Source organism: Talpa occidentalis, unplaced genomic scaffold (assembly GCF_014898055.3).
Source record: "Talpa occidentalis isolate TD23 unplaced genomic scaffold, MPIMG_talOcc4v2.1 talOcc4.13, whole genome shotgun sequence".
NCBI classification, from domain to species: Eukaryota; Metazoa; Chordata; class Mammalia; order Eulipotyphla; family Talpidae; genus Talpa; species Talpa occidentalis.
This window is the reverse complement of record NW_023601322.1, coordinates 59313413-59335542: the sequence shown is the minus strand read 5'-3', so window position 1 is coordinate 59335542 and position 22130 is coordinate 59313413. Positions and strand designations below refer to the sequence as shown.

Here is a 22130-nt window from a genome sequence, read left to right as displayed (position 1 = left end):
CAGGAAGTCAGAAATCGACTCATTCAGAGTCATTTGACTCTTTCAGAATCCAGAGATCTAGTTCTTGACATTGTGCCTCCCTTCTCTTTTCCCCCACTAATCCCACTAGAGTTTTCTTTTGATGCCAGGAGTAACTTCTTTGCTGCTGTGGTTTCCTTACAATCTGTAACTGTGGAAGCATAGGAAGAGAAGAGATGTCTTCACTTTTGTGCCCTGGGCATTCCTGCCTGTGCCTGTACTCTGGGAGTTTGCCCTCCTCTACTCTTCAGTTACTGAATTGCCCCACCCCTCATCAGACTGGTTATGATATACTTTTTTTGGCATTAGTCACAGTGATGGGCCACACCCACGTTGGGGAGAGTATGGGAGCCACCCTAGGTATCATGGCTGTGCCCAGCCTATCTCTCACCAGGGGTCATCCTGCAGCTAGCCTGTCTCCACCATGCAGTCTCCTGCTAGCTGCAGTGTTGGTGATCTTTCCTATCATGTTCTCTCTAGTTCTGGGGTCTTCTCCTGAAGATTGGGACCAGCACTCAAGAAGGATTGAGCCCGGGGGATCAGGATAATCTCTCTCTGAGGGTCTTTGCTCATTCTTCTAAGCACCATCCGACATGTCCCAAGGCCTGGTCTAGACTAGAGATCCAACCCGGAACTTCAGCAGGCAGAAAGGTCAGTGGACTTCCTGTGGTTCCTGGCTTGCACCTGCCCTGCTGTAAATAGTTCTCTTCACCCTCACCATCTCCCCCCCACCCCGAGGTAGACACCCAGATCCTGATACCTGGATGTTTGTGGTGCCCTCCTAATAGCCATTCCTGTTATGGCATTCAAAAACTAGTTTAGTCTCAACATGGTATAGATCTTTCTTAAAAATTTAGTGGACTCTATGTTTTGGAGCACTTTCAGATCTCCAGAAAAATTATGTATTAACTCCTGCATACTCTAACCCCCTCCCTCCAGAGTTTCCTCTACTATTGACATATTTTATTACTAGTGTGGTCTATTTATTATAATCAATGACTGAATATTGATAAGTTATTATTATTATTTTAAAAGATTTATTTATTTATGCATACAGGAGCTGGGGTGTAGGTCAGAGGTGTGGGGGTGAGAGGATTCACCAGAAACAGAGTGCGGAGCAGAACAGGCAGATTGACTGAAATACACTGCTGAGGGGAGCAGTGGGAGAGACAGGAGAGATCAGCTCCCTGGCTGGGGGATCAAACTCATGCTGCAGTGGCTGCTGATAGCTTGATAGTGCTGAGACTTAACCCCTTGCGCCACCAAGGAGACCCGATAAGTTATTGACCAAGGACGGTAGTGCACATTGGGATTCACTCTTCGTGTTGTACAGTTTTGTGGTTAAGAAGACCCATGTATGTCATTAATCCACCATTTTAGTATCATAGAGGTTGTTTCCATGCTCAAAAAATCCTCTGTGCGCCTTCTATCCATCTTTCCCTCTTTCCCCCCCATTCCCACCCCTGGCCCTTGGAAATCACTGATTTTTTTACTGCCTTCATAGTTTTACCTTTTCCAGAATGTCACATGCTTGGATTCATACAAAATGAAGCCTTTTCAGCGGTGTCTTACACTTAGCCACATGCATCTGTTTCTCCACGACTTATCAGTATTTGGGCTCATTTCTGGCAAACATTCCTGTCTTCATAGAGGCCTTCCCTAAGTGGATCTTCTAACACTCATTCTTTATCTGACTTTGTTTCGCTGCCTGGCATATGTATTGAATTTATTTGTTGTCTTCCCCAATAGGCTATACGCCTATTGGGCGTATAGGGAGGGGCTGTATTTTATTCATTACCTGGCACAGCCTGGCAATATTTGATGAATGAATTTGTGTAGGGCACTTTACTTGAGTTTTCATTTAATCCTGACAAGAAACACTGGAACTGAGGACTGTTTTCTCCCTGTCTCTAGAGGAGAGATGGAGGGCCAGAGGGGTCAAGTGCTTGCCCCTGTGCTGTGCTAGTGTGTGTCCGTCCTTCCTTCCTTCCTTCCTTCCTCTTTCTTTTCTTTTAGACACAATTGACATATAACATTATGTTAGTTTCAAGCGCACAACATAAGCTTTCAACACTTGTGTATATTGCAAAGTGGTCATCACAGTAAGTCCAGTTAGCACTCGGCACTGCAGTTACATTTTTTTGTGTGTGTGTGTGTGATGAGAAGTTTTAAGATCTACACTCTTAGCAGCTCTCAAATATGCAGTACCTGTTCATTATAGTCACTCTGATATACCTTCATCCCCATGAATTAATTATTTTGTACCTAGAATTATGTACCTTTTGACCCCCCTCAATTTTCCCAGTCCCTATGCCCTAGTCTCTGGCAACCACCAGTCTGTTCTTTGTCTCTATGAACTCATTTTTATTGTTGTTTTGATTTTGGTTTTAGATTCCATGTAAATGAGATCTAGATAGACAGATAGATATAGATATTTATATGTATTTGTCTTTCTCTGACTTATTTCACGTTGCATAGTGCCCTCAAAGCCTATCCATGTTGCAAATGGCAGGGTTTCTTTCTTTTTTATGACTAAATTATGTTCCATTCTGTATATATAGTACATTTCCTTATCTATTCCTCCATCCATGGTCACTTGTTTTATCTTGGCTGCTATAAATATAACAATAAACATGAGGTGCAGTTACCTTTTTGAGTGAGTGTTTTCATAGTGTATCTTTGTTAACTGGAGGTTTGGAGTTGTACTTGCCACACATGTTCATTGTAAAAGTATCATTGTAAAGCTTTAACACAGCTGTGTTTTGCAAACTGTTGTGCAAATATGAGACTCATCAATATTATCACTGTAATTATGGCCCAGTTATTAATGGAGTTCAGGGCAACAGTGCACCAATCTGAGCCCTGTGTCACTCTGTCACCTAATCCTCATGACAGCTCTTTGGAAGTGAGATAAAAATGGAAGCTCAGGAAGGTGACACAACTGATGAAGCCTGGCAACCTCATGCAAGGGATGGGGTGCTCCGTTATCTCACTTACTGTCTTGTTATCCCAAGCAAGGGCACAGACAGACAAGACTCTGATAATTCATTGTTGCTTTTTCACTGTCAGGTGACTTATTCCTGGAATTCCAAGAAGACCTGGAGCGAGTTTATAAGGTCTACTGTGCCACCTACAACCAGGCCTTGCTGTTAGTGGAGACCTACCGGAAGGAACCAGAGCTGCAGCAGGAGATCCAGGCTGTTATTGAGGCCGTGGTGTGAGTAGAATGACCAGTGAGCACCCACTCCTGTTGCGGCTGACCCTGAGGTCAGGAGCAGTTATGGTCTTACCACCACATGGTACTGTCACTCTTCCTCAGGACTGTCTCAGTCAGGATGGCCCAAGTTATGCTGCAGAGACAAATAGGTCCCTAGCCTTGGTGGCGTCAAACAACAGCAATTCATAGTCTTCTCATTGTGGGTTAACTTGGGATTCTTTGCATCATTCTCACTGTGAGACCCAAACTGACAGCAACCACCATCCAGAACATTGCCAATAACTGTGGCCAAGGGAAAAAGGAGCTCTAGAGGGTCAAATGATGGTAGTTAAATGTTCCAGTTCAGAAGTGATATCCATTGTTCCTCATAAATTATTGATCACATGGCTTCAGCTAACTAGGAGGCCAGGGCATACAATCCTGGCATGAAATCCTGCCATGTGTGTTAGGTGGAAATGCAGAAACTATTGAAAAACTTCTCTCATGACTATGCAGGAAGGGGAGGGAGATGGTGGGAAACGTAGTCTATAGGTAGCAGTGTCGGGAAGTCTTTTACACATGGCTGAAGTCCTGCTGGTGGAAAAGAAACAGAACTGTCGGGCCTCCCTGGTGGCACAGCAGGTTGAGCGCAGCATTGTGAAGCTGTCCATAGCCTCAGCCTCTGCAATGTGGGTTCGATTCTGGCTGGCTGGCAAGAATCCCATATGGCACAACAGGCCTCTCCTGTCGTGCCTGCTGCTCCCCTCAGCAGTGTATTTCAGTCGTCTGCCCCTTCTGCTCCCCATTCTGTCTCTGGTGAATCCTCTCACCCTCCTGTGCCTCTGGCCTGTACCTACCCCAGCTCTTGTATAAAAATAAATAAATCTTTAATAATAAAAAAAGAAACAGAACTGTCCCTGGTGATCCCACAATCCAGAGCTGGCACAGGTGGGTGGAAGCTGCAGAGATATGTGGAGCACAGACTTTTTTAATTAAAAAATTTGAGTGGGGGCCTCCCCAGTGGCGCAGTGGTTGAGCGCTGGGTTGCGAAGCTGCCCGCAGCCTCTGCAGCGCCGGTTCGATCCCCGGCTGCTCCCCAGCCACCGGAGGAGAGTCCCACATGGCGCGCAGACCTCTCCTGCTGCCCGCTGCTCCCCTCAGCAGTGTACTTCGGTCCTTCTGCCTGCTCTGCTCCCGCTCTGGCTCTGGTGAATTCTCTTGCCCTCCCGTGCTTCTGACTGTACCCAGTGCTTGTATAAATAAATAAATAAATCTTTTTTTTAAATAAATAAAAATAAATAAAAAATTTGAATGGATAATTCATGGCTCAAAAGCACAAAAATATCCAAGTTTATATAGTAAAAAAATCATTCCAGCCCTGTCCCTTCACCCCGTTATTACCCCATCCTAAAATTAAGGTAAACACTTTTAAAATTCTTTTTTTTTAAAGATTTATTTATTTATGCATACAAGAACTGGGGTACAGGCCAGAAGTATGGGGGGTGAGAGGATTCACCAGAGACAGAGTGGGGAACAGAACAGGCAGATTGACTGAAATACACTGCTGAGAGGAGAGGCGGGCGATTCAGGGGAGGTCTGCTGTGCCATGTGGGTAGCTCCCTGGCTGCGGATTGAACTCGTGCTACAGTGGCTGTGGATATAGCTTCATAGGTTGCATCTTAACCCCTTGTGCCACCAGGGAGACCCCACTTTTAAAATTCTTATGGACCTTTGTAGAGTTCTTTCATAAATAGATAAGAAAATACAATTATATACTCTTACTGCCTTTTTAATGAAAGTTTTTTTTTCCCACTTTAATATATCTTGGAGGTCTTTCCACCTCAATACATACCTGTTCTTCCATCACGTGGCTGTTGCATAGTTTACTTAATGGACTTTTGGATTGTGTCTAATCTGTTGATAGTACAGATAGTACTACAGTGAATATTCATGAGTATTTGTCATTTTACTCAGCTGCAAGTAAATCTGGAAGGTAAATTTCCATACAGGGAATTGCTAGGTTGAAAGAAGTACATATATATTGAAATCTTTACAAATATTGCAAAGTTTCTCTCCCTAAAGGCTATGCCAGTTTACATTCCCATAAGTACCATATGAAGGCTTCTGTTTCCTCCCAGCCTCATCAGCAAGCTGTGTTATTAAACTTGAGAATATTTGCCTCTGAGCTAGGTGAAAAATGGTGTCTCAATATAGTTGCATTTTGCTTTTATCTTCTCATGATGAAAATTGATCTTTTTGCATTTTTGAGAGTCATTTCTATTTCCTTTCCTGAGAATTGTTCTGCTTCCTTTCTGTTTTAAAAAGGCGTACATCTTCCCCAGGACGAGCTTACCAATAAAGGGCATTTTCTGGAAATCAGAATAATGTACTATTATTATTACTATTATTATTAGTTATTAATATTGTTTTGTCTTAGTCAGACTTTCCCTACATTTCTACCGCCCTTAGCTAATGCTTACCTATCCTGCCCCTGAAGTCTCCTTTTAAGTACCCGTATCCCAGCTCCTCCCTGCCTCCAAAAATGACACTCATTTTCCTCTTTGATTGAACCTTCACAGGTCCTACAAACTTAGGCTTCTGCAAAGGTCACTAAATACATTTCTCTCGGAGTGAGGCAGATAACAGATATGAGGGTAGCAAGGTGCCAGATATGGGACAAAAGGGAGTAGTGGAGACTCTGGTTTACCAGAGCCAGCAGACACTGTGCGGTTCACAGCTGCAGCCCAGTCTCAGCTGAATGTTGCTGTTTCAGGTAACTTTGCTATATAGCAATCTATGAGGTAGTAGCTTAAAGTAAACATGTCTTTAATTTACACTTCTGCAATGAGCTGGATTCGGTAAATTAGTTCTGGTCGTCCTGCCTGAGCACACTCACATGTCTGCAGGCAACTCAAATCAGGTCTGCTGATCTTGGTTGGACTTTCTTGTGTATCTGGGGGAAACACAAGCAGACTCTGTCTGCTCTTGCTGCACAGCCTCATGGTCCTGCAGGCTAGTCCAGGCTTGTTCTCGGGGTGATGGCAAGGTTCAGAAAGAGAGAAAACAGAGGGGAACAAGGGGAGCGATGCCTTCGAAGTTCTCAGCTGGGAATTGGCATGCTGTCACTCATTCTACCTTTGAGGCTCGTGCAGACTCAAGGGGTAGAGAAACAGTCATAGTCATATTCAAAAGGCATAGATAGAGAAGAATAATTGCAGTCATTTTTGCAAACTATCTACCTCAGTTGCCATGTAGAAATGTGAGTCCATTGTGGCCAGATCCTCTGATTTTTTTTTTGAGAAACCAGAAGCTTTGATGTAATGTCTCCCATGTGTTAGATGTTGGCACCCAGGTCAGGCATTCAGAAATGCTGTACGTTGGGGGCTGGGTTGGAGGGATCTGCAGGGTTGGCAGCGGCTGCTGTTGCTCACACCCTCTGCATGCTGATCTTCCCTAGCCAGGGCAGCCCAGGCCTTTCCCATGGGTTTAGGCGCCAGGCTGCAGTGTAGGGGCTGGCTCTGCCCCTCCATCACCTTGGCAGGGCCTTTTCATGTCTCAGAACCTAGTTTCCTTATGTGCAAAGTGAGCGTAATAGCAGCACCTCATGGGTGTACAGACTTATTGCACACCAGTGACACTCAATAAATCCCAGCTATTAGAGTGTTCTTGGCTAGGCAGGGTTACATTTCTCTGAGACTACACTGTGTTTCTCAACTTCTGTGTGTCCCAATATCCCCATTTTTAATAACTAACATTAAATAAATTTATTATCCTGAGATATATTCTGGAAAAAATTAACACATAAAATACATATACATAAAATGAGTTCTAATACAGTGATATGTATTTCAGTGGCAAATGCTTGGGCCCTGCCACAAAGGTATAATGAAGCAGTCAGATGCTTGCAGCTACTTATAATAAATAAGTTTTGATTTAAGGAAAGAAAAATCAGAAGGCATTTTGCATATGAAATACAAGAAAATGAAATAGCAGAGAATGTATACACCCTCAAATTACAGCTAGCAATGGTCACAAACAGGACTTCCGTGTAAGTGATAAGAGATAGAAGGGGTAACATAACTGAAGCTGCGATCACGTTACAGGCTGGAGCGGTCAAGTGGTAGAGTCTTGCAGATGGTCTAGGTCTTATTTATGAAGACAGTGTTGTCATCAGTCCAGTGTTATGACATGTGACTGGATGAAGTCGAAGTATAAGCATCTCAGTTCTTGAAATCAGCCCATCTGGAGGCACTCATTCAGCTTCTGAATGTTCAGAGGGACACATGGGACATAGAACTGTCCTCCATAGACTAGGACTGGACTGTCCTTGCCAGATGTCCCGCATCCCCCAGTCCCTACCTATTACATGCCTGTAGGACCCCATAACCCACAAGTCTCTCAGAGCCCTCAATGAGAACCCTGATCCAGCGTTGCACCAGGAACTGCATTCTTCCTGATCGCTTGCCTTTCGTTCTCCCTCATGAGATGCTTTCTTCTGCTTCTCAGCATGGACCACTTCCTGGAGCTTGGCTGACTCGGATCACCATGCTAGCCATAGTGGTTCTTTCTCAGACAGTTGGGATAGATGGAGCCATCTAGTCTTTGTGATTCCAAAATGTATGCTGCCTTCCACCTGTCCCGACACGCGGGATTCGGAGGCACGGAAAGAGAAGGGCTGAGGATTGAAATGAGGGGCTTGACAACTTGACGCTAGCGTTTACTTCTTTATTTTTCCTTTATCCTTTTCCTACTTTTCCATGTCTTTCTTTTCCCTGACTTTCTTACTTCCCTGGCCTTCTCTCTGCTCCTCTCGCAGTAACCCTTGCCGTATCTCCTTACAGTTTCCTCGCAGTCCTTTCTTTCTCTCTCGCGGTTCCCTTCTTATACCCTGGTCGCTCCTCCCATCGTGCCTCTCAGTCTCGCGTGATTTACAGGAGAACGCAGGGGTTTCTCCGAAGGCGAAACAGTAAATTGAAACCTAATTCATCGAGCACATGTGCAACATGGCGCATGCTCCAGGCAGCTCCGGACATCCACCCTTTATTTGAGTGGTAGCATGAGTAGGTGCTCAGTTTATACTGTTTTTTTTTTAAGATTTATTTATTCATATAAGAGCTGGGGTGCAGGCCAGAGGTGCCAGGATGAGAAAATTCATTAGAGACAGAGTGGGGAACAGAACAGGTGGATTGACTGAAATATACCGCTGAGGGAAGCAACAAGCCAGACAGGAGAGGTCTGCTGTGCCATGTGGGTAGCTTCCTGGCCAGGGATCAAACTTGTGCTACAGTGGCTGTGGATAGCTTCATAGTACTGAGACTTAATCCCTTGGGCCACCAGGGCCACCTGTTTGTCATGTTTCTTAAGACAGCACTTCCCACCTGAATGTCAAGGGATCAAAGGCTTGCCCTTGCAGTGAGCAGGACCTCTGCTTTAGGTAGGACCCTCTTAATGGCATCACTATTGAGGGGCTGCTCACAGAGGCAGATCAAAACACCAAGTGCAGAACACCAAGGTTCTGGAGTAATGACTGAGGCAGAGTTTTTAAAGAAGGCAATTAGGGGCCTCCCTGGTGGTGCAAGAGGTTAAGACGCAACCTGTGAAGCTGTCCACAGCCATTGTAGCACGAGTTCGATTCCCGGCCAGGGAGCAACCCACATGGCTCAGCAGACTTCTCCTGACTTGCCCACTGCTCCCCTCAGCAGTGTACTTCAGTCAATCTGCCTGTTCTGTTCCCCACTTTGTCTCTGGTGAGTCCCCACACCTCTGGCCTGTACCCCAGTTCTTGTATGCATAAATAAATAAATCTTTGGGCCTCCCCGGTGGCGCAGCGGTTGAGTGCTGGTCTGCGAAGCTGCCCGAAGCCTCTGCAGACCGGTTCGATCCCTGGCTGCCGGGCAAGGGTCCCACATGGCTCGACAGACCTCTTCTGTCTGGCCCACTACTCCCCTCAGCAGTGTACCTTGGTCTTTCTGCCTGTTCTGCTCCCCGCTCTGGCTCTGGTGAATTCTTTCATCCTCCCACACTTCTGACTGTACCTGGTACTTGTATAAATAAATAAATAAATTTTTAAATTAAATAAATAAATAAATCTTAAAAAAAAAAAAAAGAAGAAGGCAGGCCTCCCCTGGTGGCGCAAGTGGTTGAGCACCGTGCTGTGAAACTGTCCACAGCCTCTGCAGCACCAGTTCAATCCCGGCTGGCTGGCAAGGGTCCCACATGGCACAGCAGACCTCTCCTGTCATGCCCGCTGCTCCTCTCAGCCGTGTATATCATCAGTCTGCCTGTTCTGCTCCCCACTCTGTCTCTGGTGAATCCTCTCACCCTCCTGCGCATCTGGCCTGTACCCCAGTTCTTGTATAAATAAATAAATAAATCTTTAAAAAAAAAAAAAAGAAGACACTTAATCTTCTTTGCTTTTCTTTGTTGGCAACTTCTGTTTGTTTTAAATATAAGAGTAACATATGCTTATTGAAGAAGAGAAAATTCAAACAATGCCCAAGTATATAAAGTTAAAAGGAAAGTCATTTTCCCCTTGGTTTCTGGTTTCCCCATCGTTCCCCCTAGTGGTTAACATTTCCCATCCAAATTTTCTTCGGTATATTTTACACACAAACAAATAGGAAGTAGGCTTTTCATGGGAATGGATGGATGGGTGGATGGATGGAGGGGAGTGGATGAGTGGTGGGGTGGATTGGTGGTTTGGACATATGTGCAGGTGAGCGGGTAGATGGATAGGTAAGTGGCAGACAGGTGGATGGGGATAGATAAATTTTTAAGGGGCTCCTACCATAGTACTGTTCTAGAGTTTGCATTTTTCACTTAACCATAAACCAATGAATATCTTTTCACAGCTACCAAAATCTACCAAGCTCATTTTATTTTGTTTAAAGATTTATTTATTTGTACAAGAACTGGGGTATAGGCCAGATGTGCGGGAAGGTGAGAGGATTCACCAGAGACAGGGCAGGGAACAGAACAGGCGCGTCAGGAGAGGTCTGCTGTGCCATGTGGGATTCTCGCCGGCTGGCCGGGATCGAACCCACGCTGCAGAGGCTGCGGACAGCCTCATAGTGCGGCGCTCAACCGCCTGCGCCACCAGGGAGGCCCTACCAAACTCATTTTAGTGACTGCAGCAGAGTTCCTTGCTAGGGCAACTCACAGGCTATGAAGTGCTTCCCTATTGATGGAGATTTAGCTTGTTTCTAATTTTTTACTGTTATAAACAGAGTTGGTGAGTAACTTCTGCCTTTGTTGTTGCTCACTTGCGCTGATGACTCTGGGCAGTAGCACCGATGAAGCCCAGGGTTTGTACATTTTGCAATTCGCCAAACTACTCTGAAAAGATCTCACTGATTGATATTCCCACCTAAAGAATTTAAGAGGGTCTGAGTATTGTCTCTCAATTTTTGTTGCCTCTCTGTAAGGCTGCATAAAAAGTGAACTAAGAGACTATCATAATACTTTTTAATGAAACATACATTGATATAACATTGGTTTATAACATTATATAGTTTCAAGTATGTAGCTTTATAATTCGTCATCTGTATATGGTGCCTTATGATACTTATAAAAGTCTCATTTCTGTCCACTATCATACTGTTTATCCCTTTATCCCACATACCTACCACCATCCCCCTCCCTCTGGTGACCACTATTCTGTTGTCAGAAACTAAGGATTTGTTTTTGTTTTGTTTTCTTTGTTCCTTTGCTTTGTTTCTTTATCTCCCACATAGCAGTGAAATCATATAGTATTTGTCTTTCTCGAAACTGCTGTTGTTCTGTAGGGACTCCTTGCTGATTGTGGAGAAGAGAGGTGATCATCTCTTTACAGATACCCTTCCCTCTGGTTTGTGAGGTGAATGTTGAACCCATGGGAAAGCTGGTCCCTTCCCATGGAAAGTAAGCCCAGAGGACAGAGTTTGACAAATATGTGGCTTTTGTTTCTACCTCTCCTGTCATGTACTAGGAGGTCCTTGTGAGAGTAGATGGTCAGCGTGGGCGTGTCCCACAGGTGATCTCACCCCATGCCCTGCAGCCAGTGCACAGCTACCTCCTGCTCTGCCTATTCCCCACCACATGGCCCATCTTTCCCGGCTATTTGGTCTAGAGATTTCTCCTTAAGAAGAAAAGCAAGAGGCAAGGGTGCCACGGAGAGGGCCTAGCTCAGCACATGGGGTCCTTTGTGGGGATGCTTGAATATTGAGGTTTGAAACCCTCTGGGATTTCTCCAAAGGTGGGTCTGAATAATAATAATGGTTGTGATCCAGGAAAGACTGTTGGAGCCTTTTCCCAGATGCCGTTGACCTTTGGGACATCGTTGAGATGGGGCTAGCAACAGTCATCCTCACATCTGACGGTGCATCCGGGAGGGAGCTCAGCAGTACTAGTTCCCATGCTTTCCTGTATATTTCACTTGTTGAAATGAAAAATACAGTAATGTAATGGAAAAATACAATAATGTAACAAACGCACACATACCCGCCACCTGAAATTAATTACCGTTGGTGTTTCGCTGTTTTTGCTTTATCTATTTTTATGCTAAACTATTTGAAGGGAATGAAGATATGATATTTTACCCTTATGTCCTTAAATACATCTCTAAACATTAAGTTCCTGTGATTTTAGAAGCTTTCCTTTCCTAAGGGGACAGAATCATTTTATAAAGTGAAATATAATTGGATGCCCTCGCTGTGGAGTTGTGCTTGGCCAGCCGAGCGGAGATGTCGAAGCAGTTGAGCCTGGAGGCCCAGACAGAAACGGGGAGTGGACATCTGGGTGTGGGTGGGCTTAAAGCAACAGGACTGAATGAGGTCGATAAGAGAGTGAGTGGAAAGGGAGGAAAGGAGGCGCCCAGCATTCTGGCACTGGAGGTTTGAAACCCTCATAGGCCCAGCAAAGGAGGCCTATAGATTATGAGAAGTAGGAAGAAGGGCATCTCTGGGGTCAGAAGAAGAAAGTGTTTCTAGAAAGAGGGAGTGGTCAGCTTTGTCTGTTGCTGTAGACCAAGCAAGCCAAGGGCAAAGAACAGACCATTGGCTTGGTACAGAGGGCCAACTAATGCCCTAAAGTGGGTAGAGTGGGAAATAGCAATGCCCATCTAACCTCTAGACCACACAAGTTACAGATGAGGAAACTGAAGGCCACAGAAGGAAGGTCATTTGCCTGAGATTACAGTGAGTTAAGTAGCAGAGCTGACACCAGAGCCCAGGCCCCCTGGCCCCCAGAGGGTGGGCTCTACCTACCTAACACCAGCCTTCTCCCTCAGGCCACATGCGGGACCCTCAGGCCTCAGTTTCTTACTGGTAATCCCTCTGCAGAGGATTACCAAGTACCCATTACTGCTGCAGAAAATCCTGGAGAACACACTCCCTGATGCCAGTGCCTACCCTGTCCTTCAGAGGGCTACCTCTGCCCTCCAGGACGTGAACGCCAACATCAATGAATACAAGAGGCGCAAGGAAGTGGGTAAGGACTTGGGGGCACTTAGGGCCCACAACAGTGTGAATTCTTCCAGTTATGAAAATCTTTACTGGCTTCACCAGTAAAGGGACCGTATTGGCTCATAGAACCACACATTCGTGGGTAATATGGGCTTCAGGTAGGGTTTGTTCAGGGTACCGGCACCAGTTCCCTATTGTTCTTCATGCTATGATCTTTATTGTATGTCAGCTTCATCTTCAACCTGGGCTCCCTCCAAATAGTGAATAGCTATTGCTGTCCCAAGACTCACTTCTGTATGCCACATTCTCCAAGGTAAAACAGGACCTTCCTCCCCTTAGCTGTAAAAGTCAAATTGAATTTTCAATTTGAAATCTAAGCCTCATCCTGGTAAGACCCACTTCAATCATGTGCTCACCTTGAACCAATCACCATAGTTAGGGGAATATCCTGATCTGATTGGTTTAGGCCAGGATTATGCATTGAACCAATCACTGTGGCCAAAGGAGAGGGATTCTATGGATTGGTTTATATCAGTCAGCCCCCACCCCTTAACCATAGTGAAATAGAGTCCACCAAAACCACATGGCTTCCGTACTGTGGAAGACATGCATACTGAGGAGGCCAAGAGCTGTTCCCATACCAGGGAGGGGACAGGGAATCTTGCCTCTCAAGTTGTTGAAACAAAAAGGTAGAATGAGACCTTGGTCATTTGCTCCAAGTCATGGAGCTTGTAGAGAGGGAGCTACCTTTCACTCAGGCCTGGGGCCAGGCTGCCAATCAGAAAGTCTAGAGCTCTGCCAATCAGAGTGGGAACGTGTGGTTTTGGCTAACACTGGCTGAGGGACCTCAGATGAATCACCTCTGCTGAGGAAACAGGCCTACGAAGTGGTAACTTGCCAAAGTCAAGCATACAGACAGCTCTTGAGCCAGGTTCACACCTGAGTCTTGTGCCCTGCCTTCAAGCCTAGTCATGCTGATGGATGTATCTCTGGTGTTTGAGAAAGGCTTCAAGGCATGCCAGGGACACTTTGCTTTCCTGGGTCAGCCAACCATCCCTGTCCTCCCTCTCCTCTGTGGTTGCAGCCTCCAAGTACAACAAGGTGGAGCAGCTGACCCTACGGGAGCGGCTAGCCCGAATCAACACGCACACCCTCTCCAAGAAGACCACGCGGCTAAGCCAGCTGCTGAAGCAGGAGGCCGGGCTTGTGCCCAGGGTAAGCATGGGTGGAAGGAATGGTCACATCCAAACATCCCAAGGGCAAGACTGTGCAGTGGGTGGGGAAAGGGTCTTAGAGTCCCTTGGATATGAGGAACCAGAGGCCAAGGGAGTGAAGAGACTTCCCAGCATTGCATAGACAGGAAGAGCAGTACTGGCGTGTCCTCCCTAAATTGGGAGTCTCAAGGTAGGGCTCTCTCCACTGCTGCTTGTGCTTTTCTTTCTCTGGAGATAGGAGAGCTAAGCTATGGGTCCAGGCAAGGAACCAGCCTCGAATAGCTGCTTGTAGCTCAGGTTGACTGAGTACTTACTCTGGGCCTAGCATTATTTGAGCTACAAAATGAAGTAGGTGTTCTTATTCTCTCCATTTTGCAGATGAAAAAACAAAGCTCAAAACAAAACACTTGCCCAGGGTTACACAGCAGGAAGCAAGTAACCCAGGGCTCACGTTCCTGGCTCTGGTTCTGTGGTCCAAACACAAAACCACTAAGCTGCACTCACTGCTTCCAACAGTCCCACTTAGCTTTGGGGCAGGAGGAACTGGCTCTGATGGCGGGTCCCTGGGAAGAGTCCTGGGGGAGTATTGGGTGCACATGGGATAGACACTGCCCCCATGTGGCTGTTCTTGGCCCTCACAAGCATGAACTTTACTCTCAGACGGAAGACAAGGAATTTGATGACTTGGAAGAGAGGTTCCACTGGGTGTCGCTGTGTGTGACAGAGCTGAAGAACAATGTGGCTGTTTATCTGGATAACCTGGAGGTGAAGTGCCTGCTGTGCACAGAGGGCAGGGCGGGATTTCCTGGGCGGGAGGCAAGTGGGGGCCATCTGCCTGCCAGCAAAGGCAGTGACTGTGGGGACCTAAGGAAAGAGGTCATCCAGTCACTGGCTGCAAGCCAGAAGGCCCATGGGCAAGCACCCTCAGCCCACAGGCTGTCTGGGGCAGCTTCTGAGCTCTTGCAGGGGTGAGGGTCAAAATTCCCTCCAGAGGGCCCCTGCCAGCCAGCAGACCTAGCAGGGGTGCCGAACTTGGGCCAGGTGGATAATACTACCCAATGAAATGTACAGATGTGCAAGGCTTGGCAGGTTGTTTATGAGATGCTTCATTAGAGTTAAATATATAATAATGCTTGGAATTTGAACTATGGAATGAACAAATGAATGAAAAAATTTAAAGGGACGGCTATTTCTTGGCCGTCAATGAACTAGCAAGCTGGGATCTGAACCCCAAAGTGCTTGCCACCACTCTAGTTACCGCGTGGAAATGGGACCCAAAATAGCCAGTTCTTCTGACTTGAAGCAAAAAAAAATCGTGAAATTCAGACTTTTTTAGGTGAAATCTCATGACGTGTCCATGTGAGCAACTAATTAAATCAGCATTTAAATGCTACCAGACCCAAGAAAATGTATTTCTACCAAGTGAGTTCAGCCCCCGGGAACACCAGCTTACATTCCCACCGAGCCCGTCACTTGGCCTGTGCCAGCTCCCGCTCCATTCTTGTCATCGGTGCTGACTCATTCCTTCCACGCTGTCCCTTTTATGTGGTTTTCTTCTCAGTCACATCTATTTGTGCACACCAGCTGGGCCAGACTGTAACGGGCTCTTGGATAATGGGATTTGGGGTGGCGTTAGCTAAAGTGGGTAAAGGAGTTCAGACTCTTCTACAGGACTGATTCCCCTGCTGCTTCCTGCTCATCCTGCACCCCCCAGTGGGCAGACTGGAACAGCACAGAGAGCCTTGACTTGAGGAAGAATGGAGGGGCCTTGGGAGACAGAAGCCAGAGGCACAGGGGAGAGATGCCACTTGGCAGGGTGAGAGGGCTGTTGGGAAGCACTAGGCTGTGTTTCCCTAGACTCAGGAGTTACACAGGTACACGGACATGACAAGAAAGTGGCTTCCGCTCATAATCCCCCGAGTCTAGGAAGAGCCTCTTTTTCTGGCATGCCTTTACCATGGGCCAATGAAGCCTTCAGCAGCCAGGGACATCTAGACAGAGCTCATTAACAATGCTTTTATAGCAATGGATCTGAGGTGCCTATTTTTAGCAATTGTTGCTGTCTTTCCCTTTATGGTAGCATCATAAGGGTGTGTGTGTGTGTTTAATATATTAAATAGAAACAGTTAGTAGATCTAAAGAAAAGTATTAATAGAACACGTAGAATATGGACCTGGCAAAAATAGTCACAAAGGTGACTGTAGATGTATGAGGTTCAAGAAGTGCCAGAATGGGGAGTTGGTGGCTCCATCTGAGGAAGAAACGTCTAATCACCCAAGTTGTGCAAGGATAGAACAGCCCGTGTGCTTCCTGTCACAGGGGTGAGCAGACAGTCTGGACCTCTTTGGGGCATGGCAGAGGGAAATTCAGGTACAAGATGGTCACCACAGGCCACGAGTATCTGTCTCCCATTTGCCCCGTGCAGGCCTTCCTCTGCTTCCGGCCGCAAGACTACGACCTGGACATCCCCGGCGGCCCTGTGGTGCAGTACTGCAGCCTGGCCGGGGACCTTCAGCTGCAGGCCTTCCCAGAGTTTGTGAGTGGAGCTTCTCTTTCCTCCTTTCCTTGTTAGGCAGGGGGCAGAGCCTGTAATAATATTTAGAAGTCAGGACTTCGCACAACTGCCACGTCTCTAGCCGCCCTAGTAGTCAGCAGGACAGATTATTATTAGTGCGTTTTACTGATAAAAATAGCCCAGCGAACATTTATTGAGCTTACTATCTGCCAGGCGCTGCGCTAAGCCCTTTATATTCTTCACCTCATTTAATCCTCACAACACAGCTTACGGAGTAGGTCCTATTAATAGCTCCATTCTGCAGAAGAGAGCAGGTGGCTCAGAGGGGGTGACCTCCCTGGTTATTCACATGGTCAATGAAATGGCAAGCTGGGATCTGAACCCCAAAGTGCTTGCCACCACTGTAGACAATATCTTTGTCAAGTTTTGTGTACAGAAATGGCATTAAGAAGTGAGATATATTGAATACATATTTTGTGCCAGGCATTCTCCCTGCCTCCAAAGTCCCTTTTCCCAGTACCTTCCCTCTGTCACCTTCTCCCCTGACTCCCAAGCTCACCTCTGCCCACAGAAGCAACGCCTGGAAGGCCTGGTATGGCAGCCGCTCTGCGACATGGCCAAATCTCTGACCGGCCCCCAGAACCTGATCAAGAAGCGCCTGGACAAACTGCTGGACTATGAGCGGGTGGAAGAGAAGCTGTTGGAAGTGGGCAGCATGACCTACGAGGAAGAACAGGCCCGGCACACGTACCAGGCACTGAACTCCCTGCTGGTGGCCGAGCTCCCGCAGTTTAACCAGCTGACCATGCAGTGGCTGGGCCAGATCCTGCGCACGTTCATGGCCCTGCAGAGGGACCTCGCAAAGCAAGTCCTGCAGAGGGCAGAGGGCGGCATGGCCCAGGTAAGACCTCTGGGCTGGGTGCCACTGGGGGAAGAGCCAGGCAAGGCCTCACAGCCCCTTCAGCCAACTATTGGCAGGACTGGAAGGGAGTAAGGTTGAACCTTCCCAACAGATTAGAGGTGCATGGGAGGAGGCTGTGGTGACATTCTGGATCTCTCTCTTACCTGTTCTCCCTCCGTGAATGGAGTCAGACCATGGAAGCAAGACCTGGGTCTGTGGGCCCTGGGACCCCAAAGCAAAAGACATGCTACTGGTTTAGAAATAATTCCACAATGTGCCAGAGTTCAGTCTGTAAGTGAAAATAAAGCTTTATTTGGGGTTTTTAGGAAGACTGCAATTTGGCAAGTGCTCCTATGTGGGGCTAAAATACAGAGCCTATGTAGGCAGGGCTGCCTCCTACAGGGAAAATAATACAATTCACTAGAGGGAGAAAACATTCAAATAGAAGGGATGGCTGCACGTTAGTGCAGTAGCATATTGTCTTTTTCGAAGCCCGGTGCTGTTTCTCAGAACTCCCCAGATTCCAGGTGTCAGGATGCCAGTTTCAAGGGGGTGACATGTGTGTGATTGTCGTCAGGGCCAGGGTGGGAGATGTGCAGGCGCTGCAGCCCCTGATGGCCTCCTCACTCAGTCTGGATAGTCCCTTTATCAGGTTGGGTGCCATTATTTATTAGTTGCCTGTACACAGGGGAATGGCAGGCCCTGGGGCCAGTGCGTCAGAAGCTGGTGACCAGGGTAGGTCCCTGCTGTGCAACCTCAAGCTGGCGTTCCTGCTGCTCCTGCTGCCTCCACTAACTCTGCCACCAGCACTTACTGTGTACCTGTTTGGAGCACCTGCCTTAGCTATCTCCCTTAATCCTCACAACAACCCTCCAGAGGAGGTATTGTTATCATCCCTCATTCAAAAGGAGGCCAAAGCCTGAGAGGTTAAGCGGCTTGCCCAGGGCCGTACAGCTGATGAGGATTTGCACCCACCAGTTGAGCCCCAGAGGCTGGGCTTCCATCGCAGTGCCTGGCAGCAGCACGAGGCGCTGTCTGCTGGAAACTTAAATAGGGTGCAGAAAGGTTTGGATGAACCTCCAAGTGTGGACTTTGATTTGGGAATTTTGAAGATTGGAGTTGATAGAGGAAAGAATCCAGAGAGCTCTCTCTGATGTCAACTTCGGAGCTGAACGGTCGGTGGGGCCAGCCTCAGGAGCAGCCAGTGCTCCTCATACCCCGTGTTGTCTCAAGCTCAGCGTCCCCTTCCTGTTTGTGCCATGAACATTCCTTTCAAATTTGTTCTCCATGCCCACCACCTTTGCAGCACCTGGTCCCTCTGGAGGCCCGTGGCCACCGTCCCCTTGCACAGACCACCTCCTATATGTGGAGTGTCTTTCCCCACTGTCCTTCATATCTTTCACAGCTTCTGGCATATGGTAGGAGCTCCCCAGATATGACAGATGAGCAGGTCCCAGCATCCCCTCCCCTGGAGGGAGTATCCATCTCCAGCCTCTGGCTCCAGCAGCCCTCGGCACAAGCTTGTGCTCAGCACACAGCACGGCCTGCCTGCTGCCGGGTGATGGGTGCGTCTCCTCATTGAGGGGGGCTGGAACTGTGGGCTCTTCTTCTCTTTGGCCTTTATAGCATCTAGTGCACTATATCTCAGACACTCTTTGAATTGAGTTAGGCCTGAGCCATCTGCAAAAAGAAGCATTTCTCTTTCCTGAAGGCAGAGGGGTACACCTGATTAGAGGATTTCTTCCTTCTCCAACCCTCTTGTTTTCTCTGAAGCTGCAGCCCCCCCCCCCCGCCGCCCCCCCCCCCACATCCCAGTATTAAGGTTGGAATGTCCAGGACTGGGGAGTGTTACAAGATGCTAGTAGTAGGGAGGTCAAGTTGATAAGAGCAGAAAGAGCATTTCTTCATTGGTGCTTTAACATAGAATGTTATGTGATCCCTGGCAGCTTCTTGTCTGTGCCCACGGTCCATTCGCTGCACTGCCTGCAGATTGGGGGCAGGAGCGCAGCTCTAAGTCAGAACAAGAGTGTGAGTTTGGTGACAAGCAGAGAAGACGTCTCTGTTACTCCTGGGGTTGTCTGATGAGAAAGTGGGTGATGCCTTACAGGGTCAAGGTCTCAGGAGAGGGATCAGTCCTCAGCTCAGCTGCACGCAGCACAGATAAAGTTGCCAGCACTCTGACTTTCACTCCACCTCTGAGCTGCTTCCCTCTCTGGCAGGCTTTTTTCTGCACCTGGGAGAGGTGGCTACCAGTAGCTGCAGGGGGTAACTTTGCGTCCCAGATCCCAAGAGAGGGCGGCTCTTCAGTTGTCAGCTTTCATGTCTGACGGGAGGGTTCTCAGTGACTTTGCTTAACCTGTTGTCCTATCCTGGGACCATAATGGCAGATAGAAGGAAGGGGTGCTAACTGTTCCTGACCTTAGCTAGAGGCCCAGACTGGGCCATGCTGCTGGACCCATCAAGAGACGCTCGCATTGGGCTTCCCCGGTGCGCAGCGGTTGAGTGCTGGGTTGCGAAGCTGCCCGTGGCCTCTGCAGCACCGGTTCGATCCCCGGCTGCTCCCCGGCCACCGGAGGAGGGTCCCACATGGCGCGCAGACCTCTCCTGCCGCCCGCTGCTCCCCTCAGCAGTATACTTCGGTCCTTCTGCCTGCTCTGCTCCCCGCTCTGGCTCTGGTGAATTCTCTCACCCTCCCGCACTTCTGACTGTACCCGGTGCTTGTATAAATAAATAAATAAATCTTTAAAAAAAAAAAAAAAAAGAGAGAGAGAGACGACGCTCGCATTAAGGAAAGCAGGCGCAGCCAAAACCACGCTGACTAAGATAAGAAGTACCATGTAGACACATCAGGGCCTAGAGTGTAGGCTGCCCGGTCTCTCCGTCTAAGGCTCTGATGATATGCCTGTCTCCCCCTAGCTGCCCCACCACCAAGTCTCTGAGCCAGCCTTCGGGAAACTGCTGGAGGAAGCACTAAGTCACAACAGTAACCAGCTTCGCTTCTTTCAAGAGAACTTCGAGAAAGTGCTGCCGCCTCCCACCGTACAAGTAAGTGTCCCTCCTTCCTCTGGAGACTCACTGCTGGTAGAATGACCCTGCCCCTATTGCCCTTGCTTTTCCTGTGTTTCCTCTCCCTCCCCCTTCTCTCTCTGAGCTGGGGTGAGGTCAGGTAGGGTGTGCACCCATATACACCCCTGCCCTTTGGGTGTATGTTGGATCAGTACACATAAAAGCAGAACAAAATTTTGGGTCCAGAGTAAGAAAACCCAACATTCCCACGGGCAGTGAGAGTCACCATCATAATGGGAAGTTGGCATTAACATCAGAACGCGTAAAACTTCAAGTTTTTCACCAGAATCTCTCCTTGTTAAAGCACAATCTTGTCTAAAAAACTACATCAAACCCCAGCATTCAAGATGAATGAAAAGGCATCTAAATTTTTGTTTTGCAATGGAATTTTTAAATTGCAAAAAACAGTATTCCGGCTGCATTATGGTTTACCATGCTTTTGGCCAAAGGCTCCACATGGAGAGTCTCTCCAGGAAGGATGTGTTTTAGAAGTAGCTGAAGAGGGCCTTCCTGGTGGTGCAAGGGGTTAAGCACAGCACTGTGAAGTTATCCGCAGCCTCTGCAGCATGAGTTCCATCCCCAGCTGACTAGGGAGCTACCCACATGGTGCGGCAGACCTCACCTGTCTCGCCCGCTGCTCCCCTCAGCAGTGTATTTCAGTCAATCTGCCTGTTCTGTTTCCCACTCTGTCTCTGGTGAATCCTCTCACACCCCACACCTCTGGCCTGTACCCCAGGTGCATAAATAAATCTTTAAAAAAAGAGTAGCTGAAGGGGGTCTAGTGAGAAGGGACACCCACAGGAGGATGGAGCCTGGGCTTGATGAGACTGGAAACTGTTCATTCACCTGAGAGATGTAACGTGAGGGTCAGGAGCTGCCCCCGAGCCTCCAAGAGGGAAGGGCCCAGAGACCCAGCGAAGGAATGAAAGACACAGAGCTGCAGACAGGTGGCTCCCCACTTGGCCAGAGTGACAAGGACCATCGGAGATGCACGTCCGTGCCAAGGCGACTGTCCCCACCACCTGTTCATGCTGAGACTGCTCGGCAGAGGTCCCCTGGTACTATGGCATGGGCCCTGCCACTTGGGGTGCAGAAAATGAAGAACAGAACAGCCACTCCAGTGGTTGGTTTCCTACTTAAAATCAAGTAACACTTTTCTTATTAGAAAAGCAATCCACGCTGCTTATAGAAAAGTGAGAAGACCAGGAAAAACAAAAAGAAGAGACTAATGGAAACCCCATGGCCGCAGGGTGTGTCGCTAACTGGTAGGAAGAGATCCTTCCCTTCCCCGCTTCTCCCTTCCCACCTCTCCACACCCCCACACATCCTCCCTATAAATTCCTGACTTGTTCCACTGTTGGAACAGGATTTCTAGATGTGAGGTGGCCCCCAGAACAGGAGCAGTCCTAGATACCGTCACATGCCTCCCGGCCCCTCCGGCGTGCTCTTCTCACACAGGCGGGGGCTGCTGGGCTTGGGGGAGGAGGCAGATGTTGGCCACACCACTGGCCCATACACTCACATTAACGTCACCTTTCTTCATCTACCTTGTCTCTACACGTCTCTTCAAGGGCCTTGGAAATATCAGACTCTTCTGGCCCTTGATTGTGATCCGGTGATGCCGTTAGAGTAGGTGGTCAGTAGAGTCCCTGCACAACTGCCCCTTCCCTACTCCCAGCACTTTCCCTTCCAGAAATGACCCTGTAGAATACGCTGAAGATAGATATTATGTAGACAGATGTAGGGATGTAGGTAGGTAGGTAGATTATATAGTTAATCT

At 47.9% G+C, this 22130-nt stretch overlaps 1 protein-coding gene across 1 annotated transcript in view; it reads left to right on the top strand.

Annotated features, from left to right (window-relative positions):
- ARHGEF37 (Rho guanine nucleotide exchange factor 37) overlaps nt 1-22130 on the top strand; it is a 72361-nt gene that overhangs the window by 41964 nt on the left and 8267 nt on the right. Inside the window, exons 4-10 of the mRNA XM_037508964.2 lie at nt 3088-3235; nt 12480-12679; nt 13739-13869; nt 14529-14633; nt 16294-16404; nt 16955-17284; nt 20201-20329. Coding sequence (XP_037364861.1) covers nt 3088-3235; nt 12480-12679; nt 13739-13869; nt 14529-14633; nt 16294-16404; nt 16955-17284; nt 20201-20329 — 1154 coding nt within the window. The remainder of the gene's footprint in view (nt 1-3087; nt 3236-12479; nt 12680-13738; nt 13870-14528; nt 14634-16293; nt 16405-16954; nt 17285-20200; nt 20330-22130) is intronic.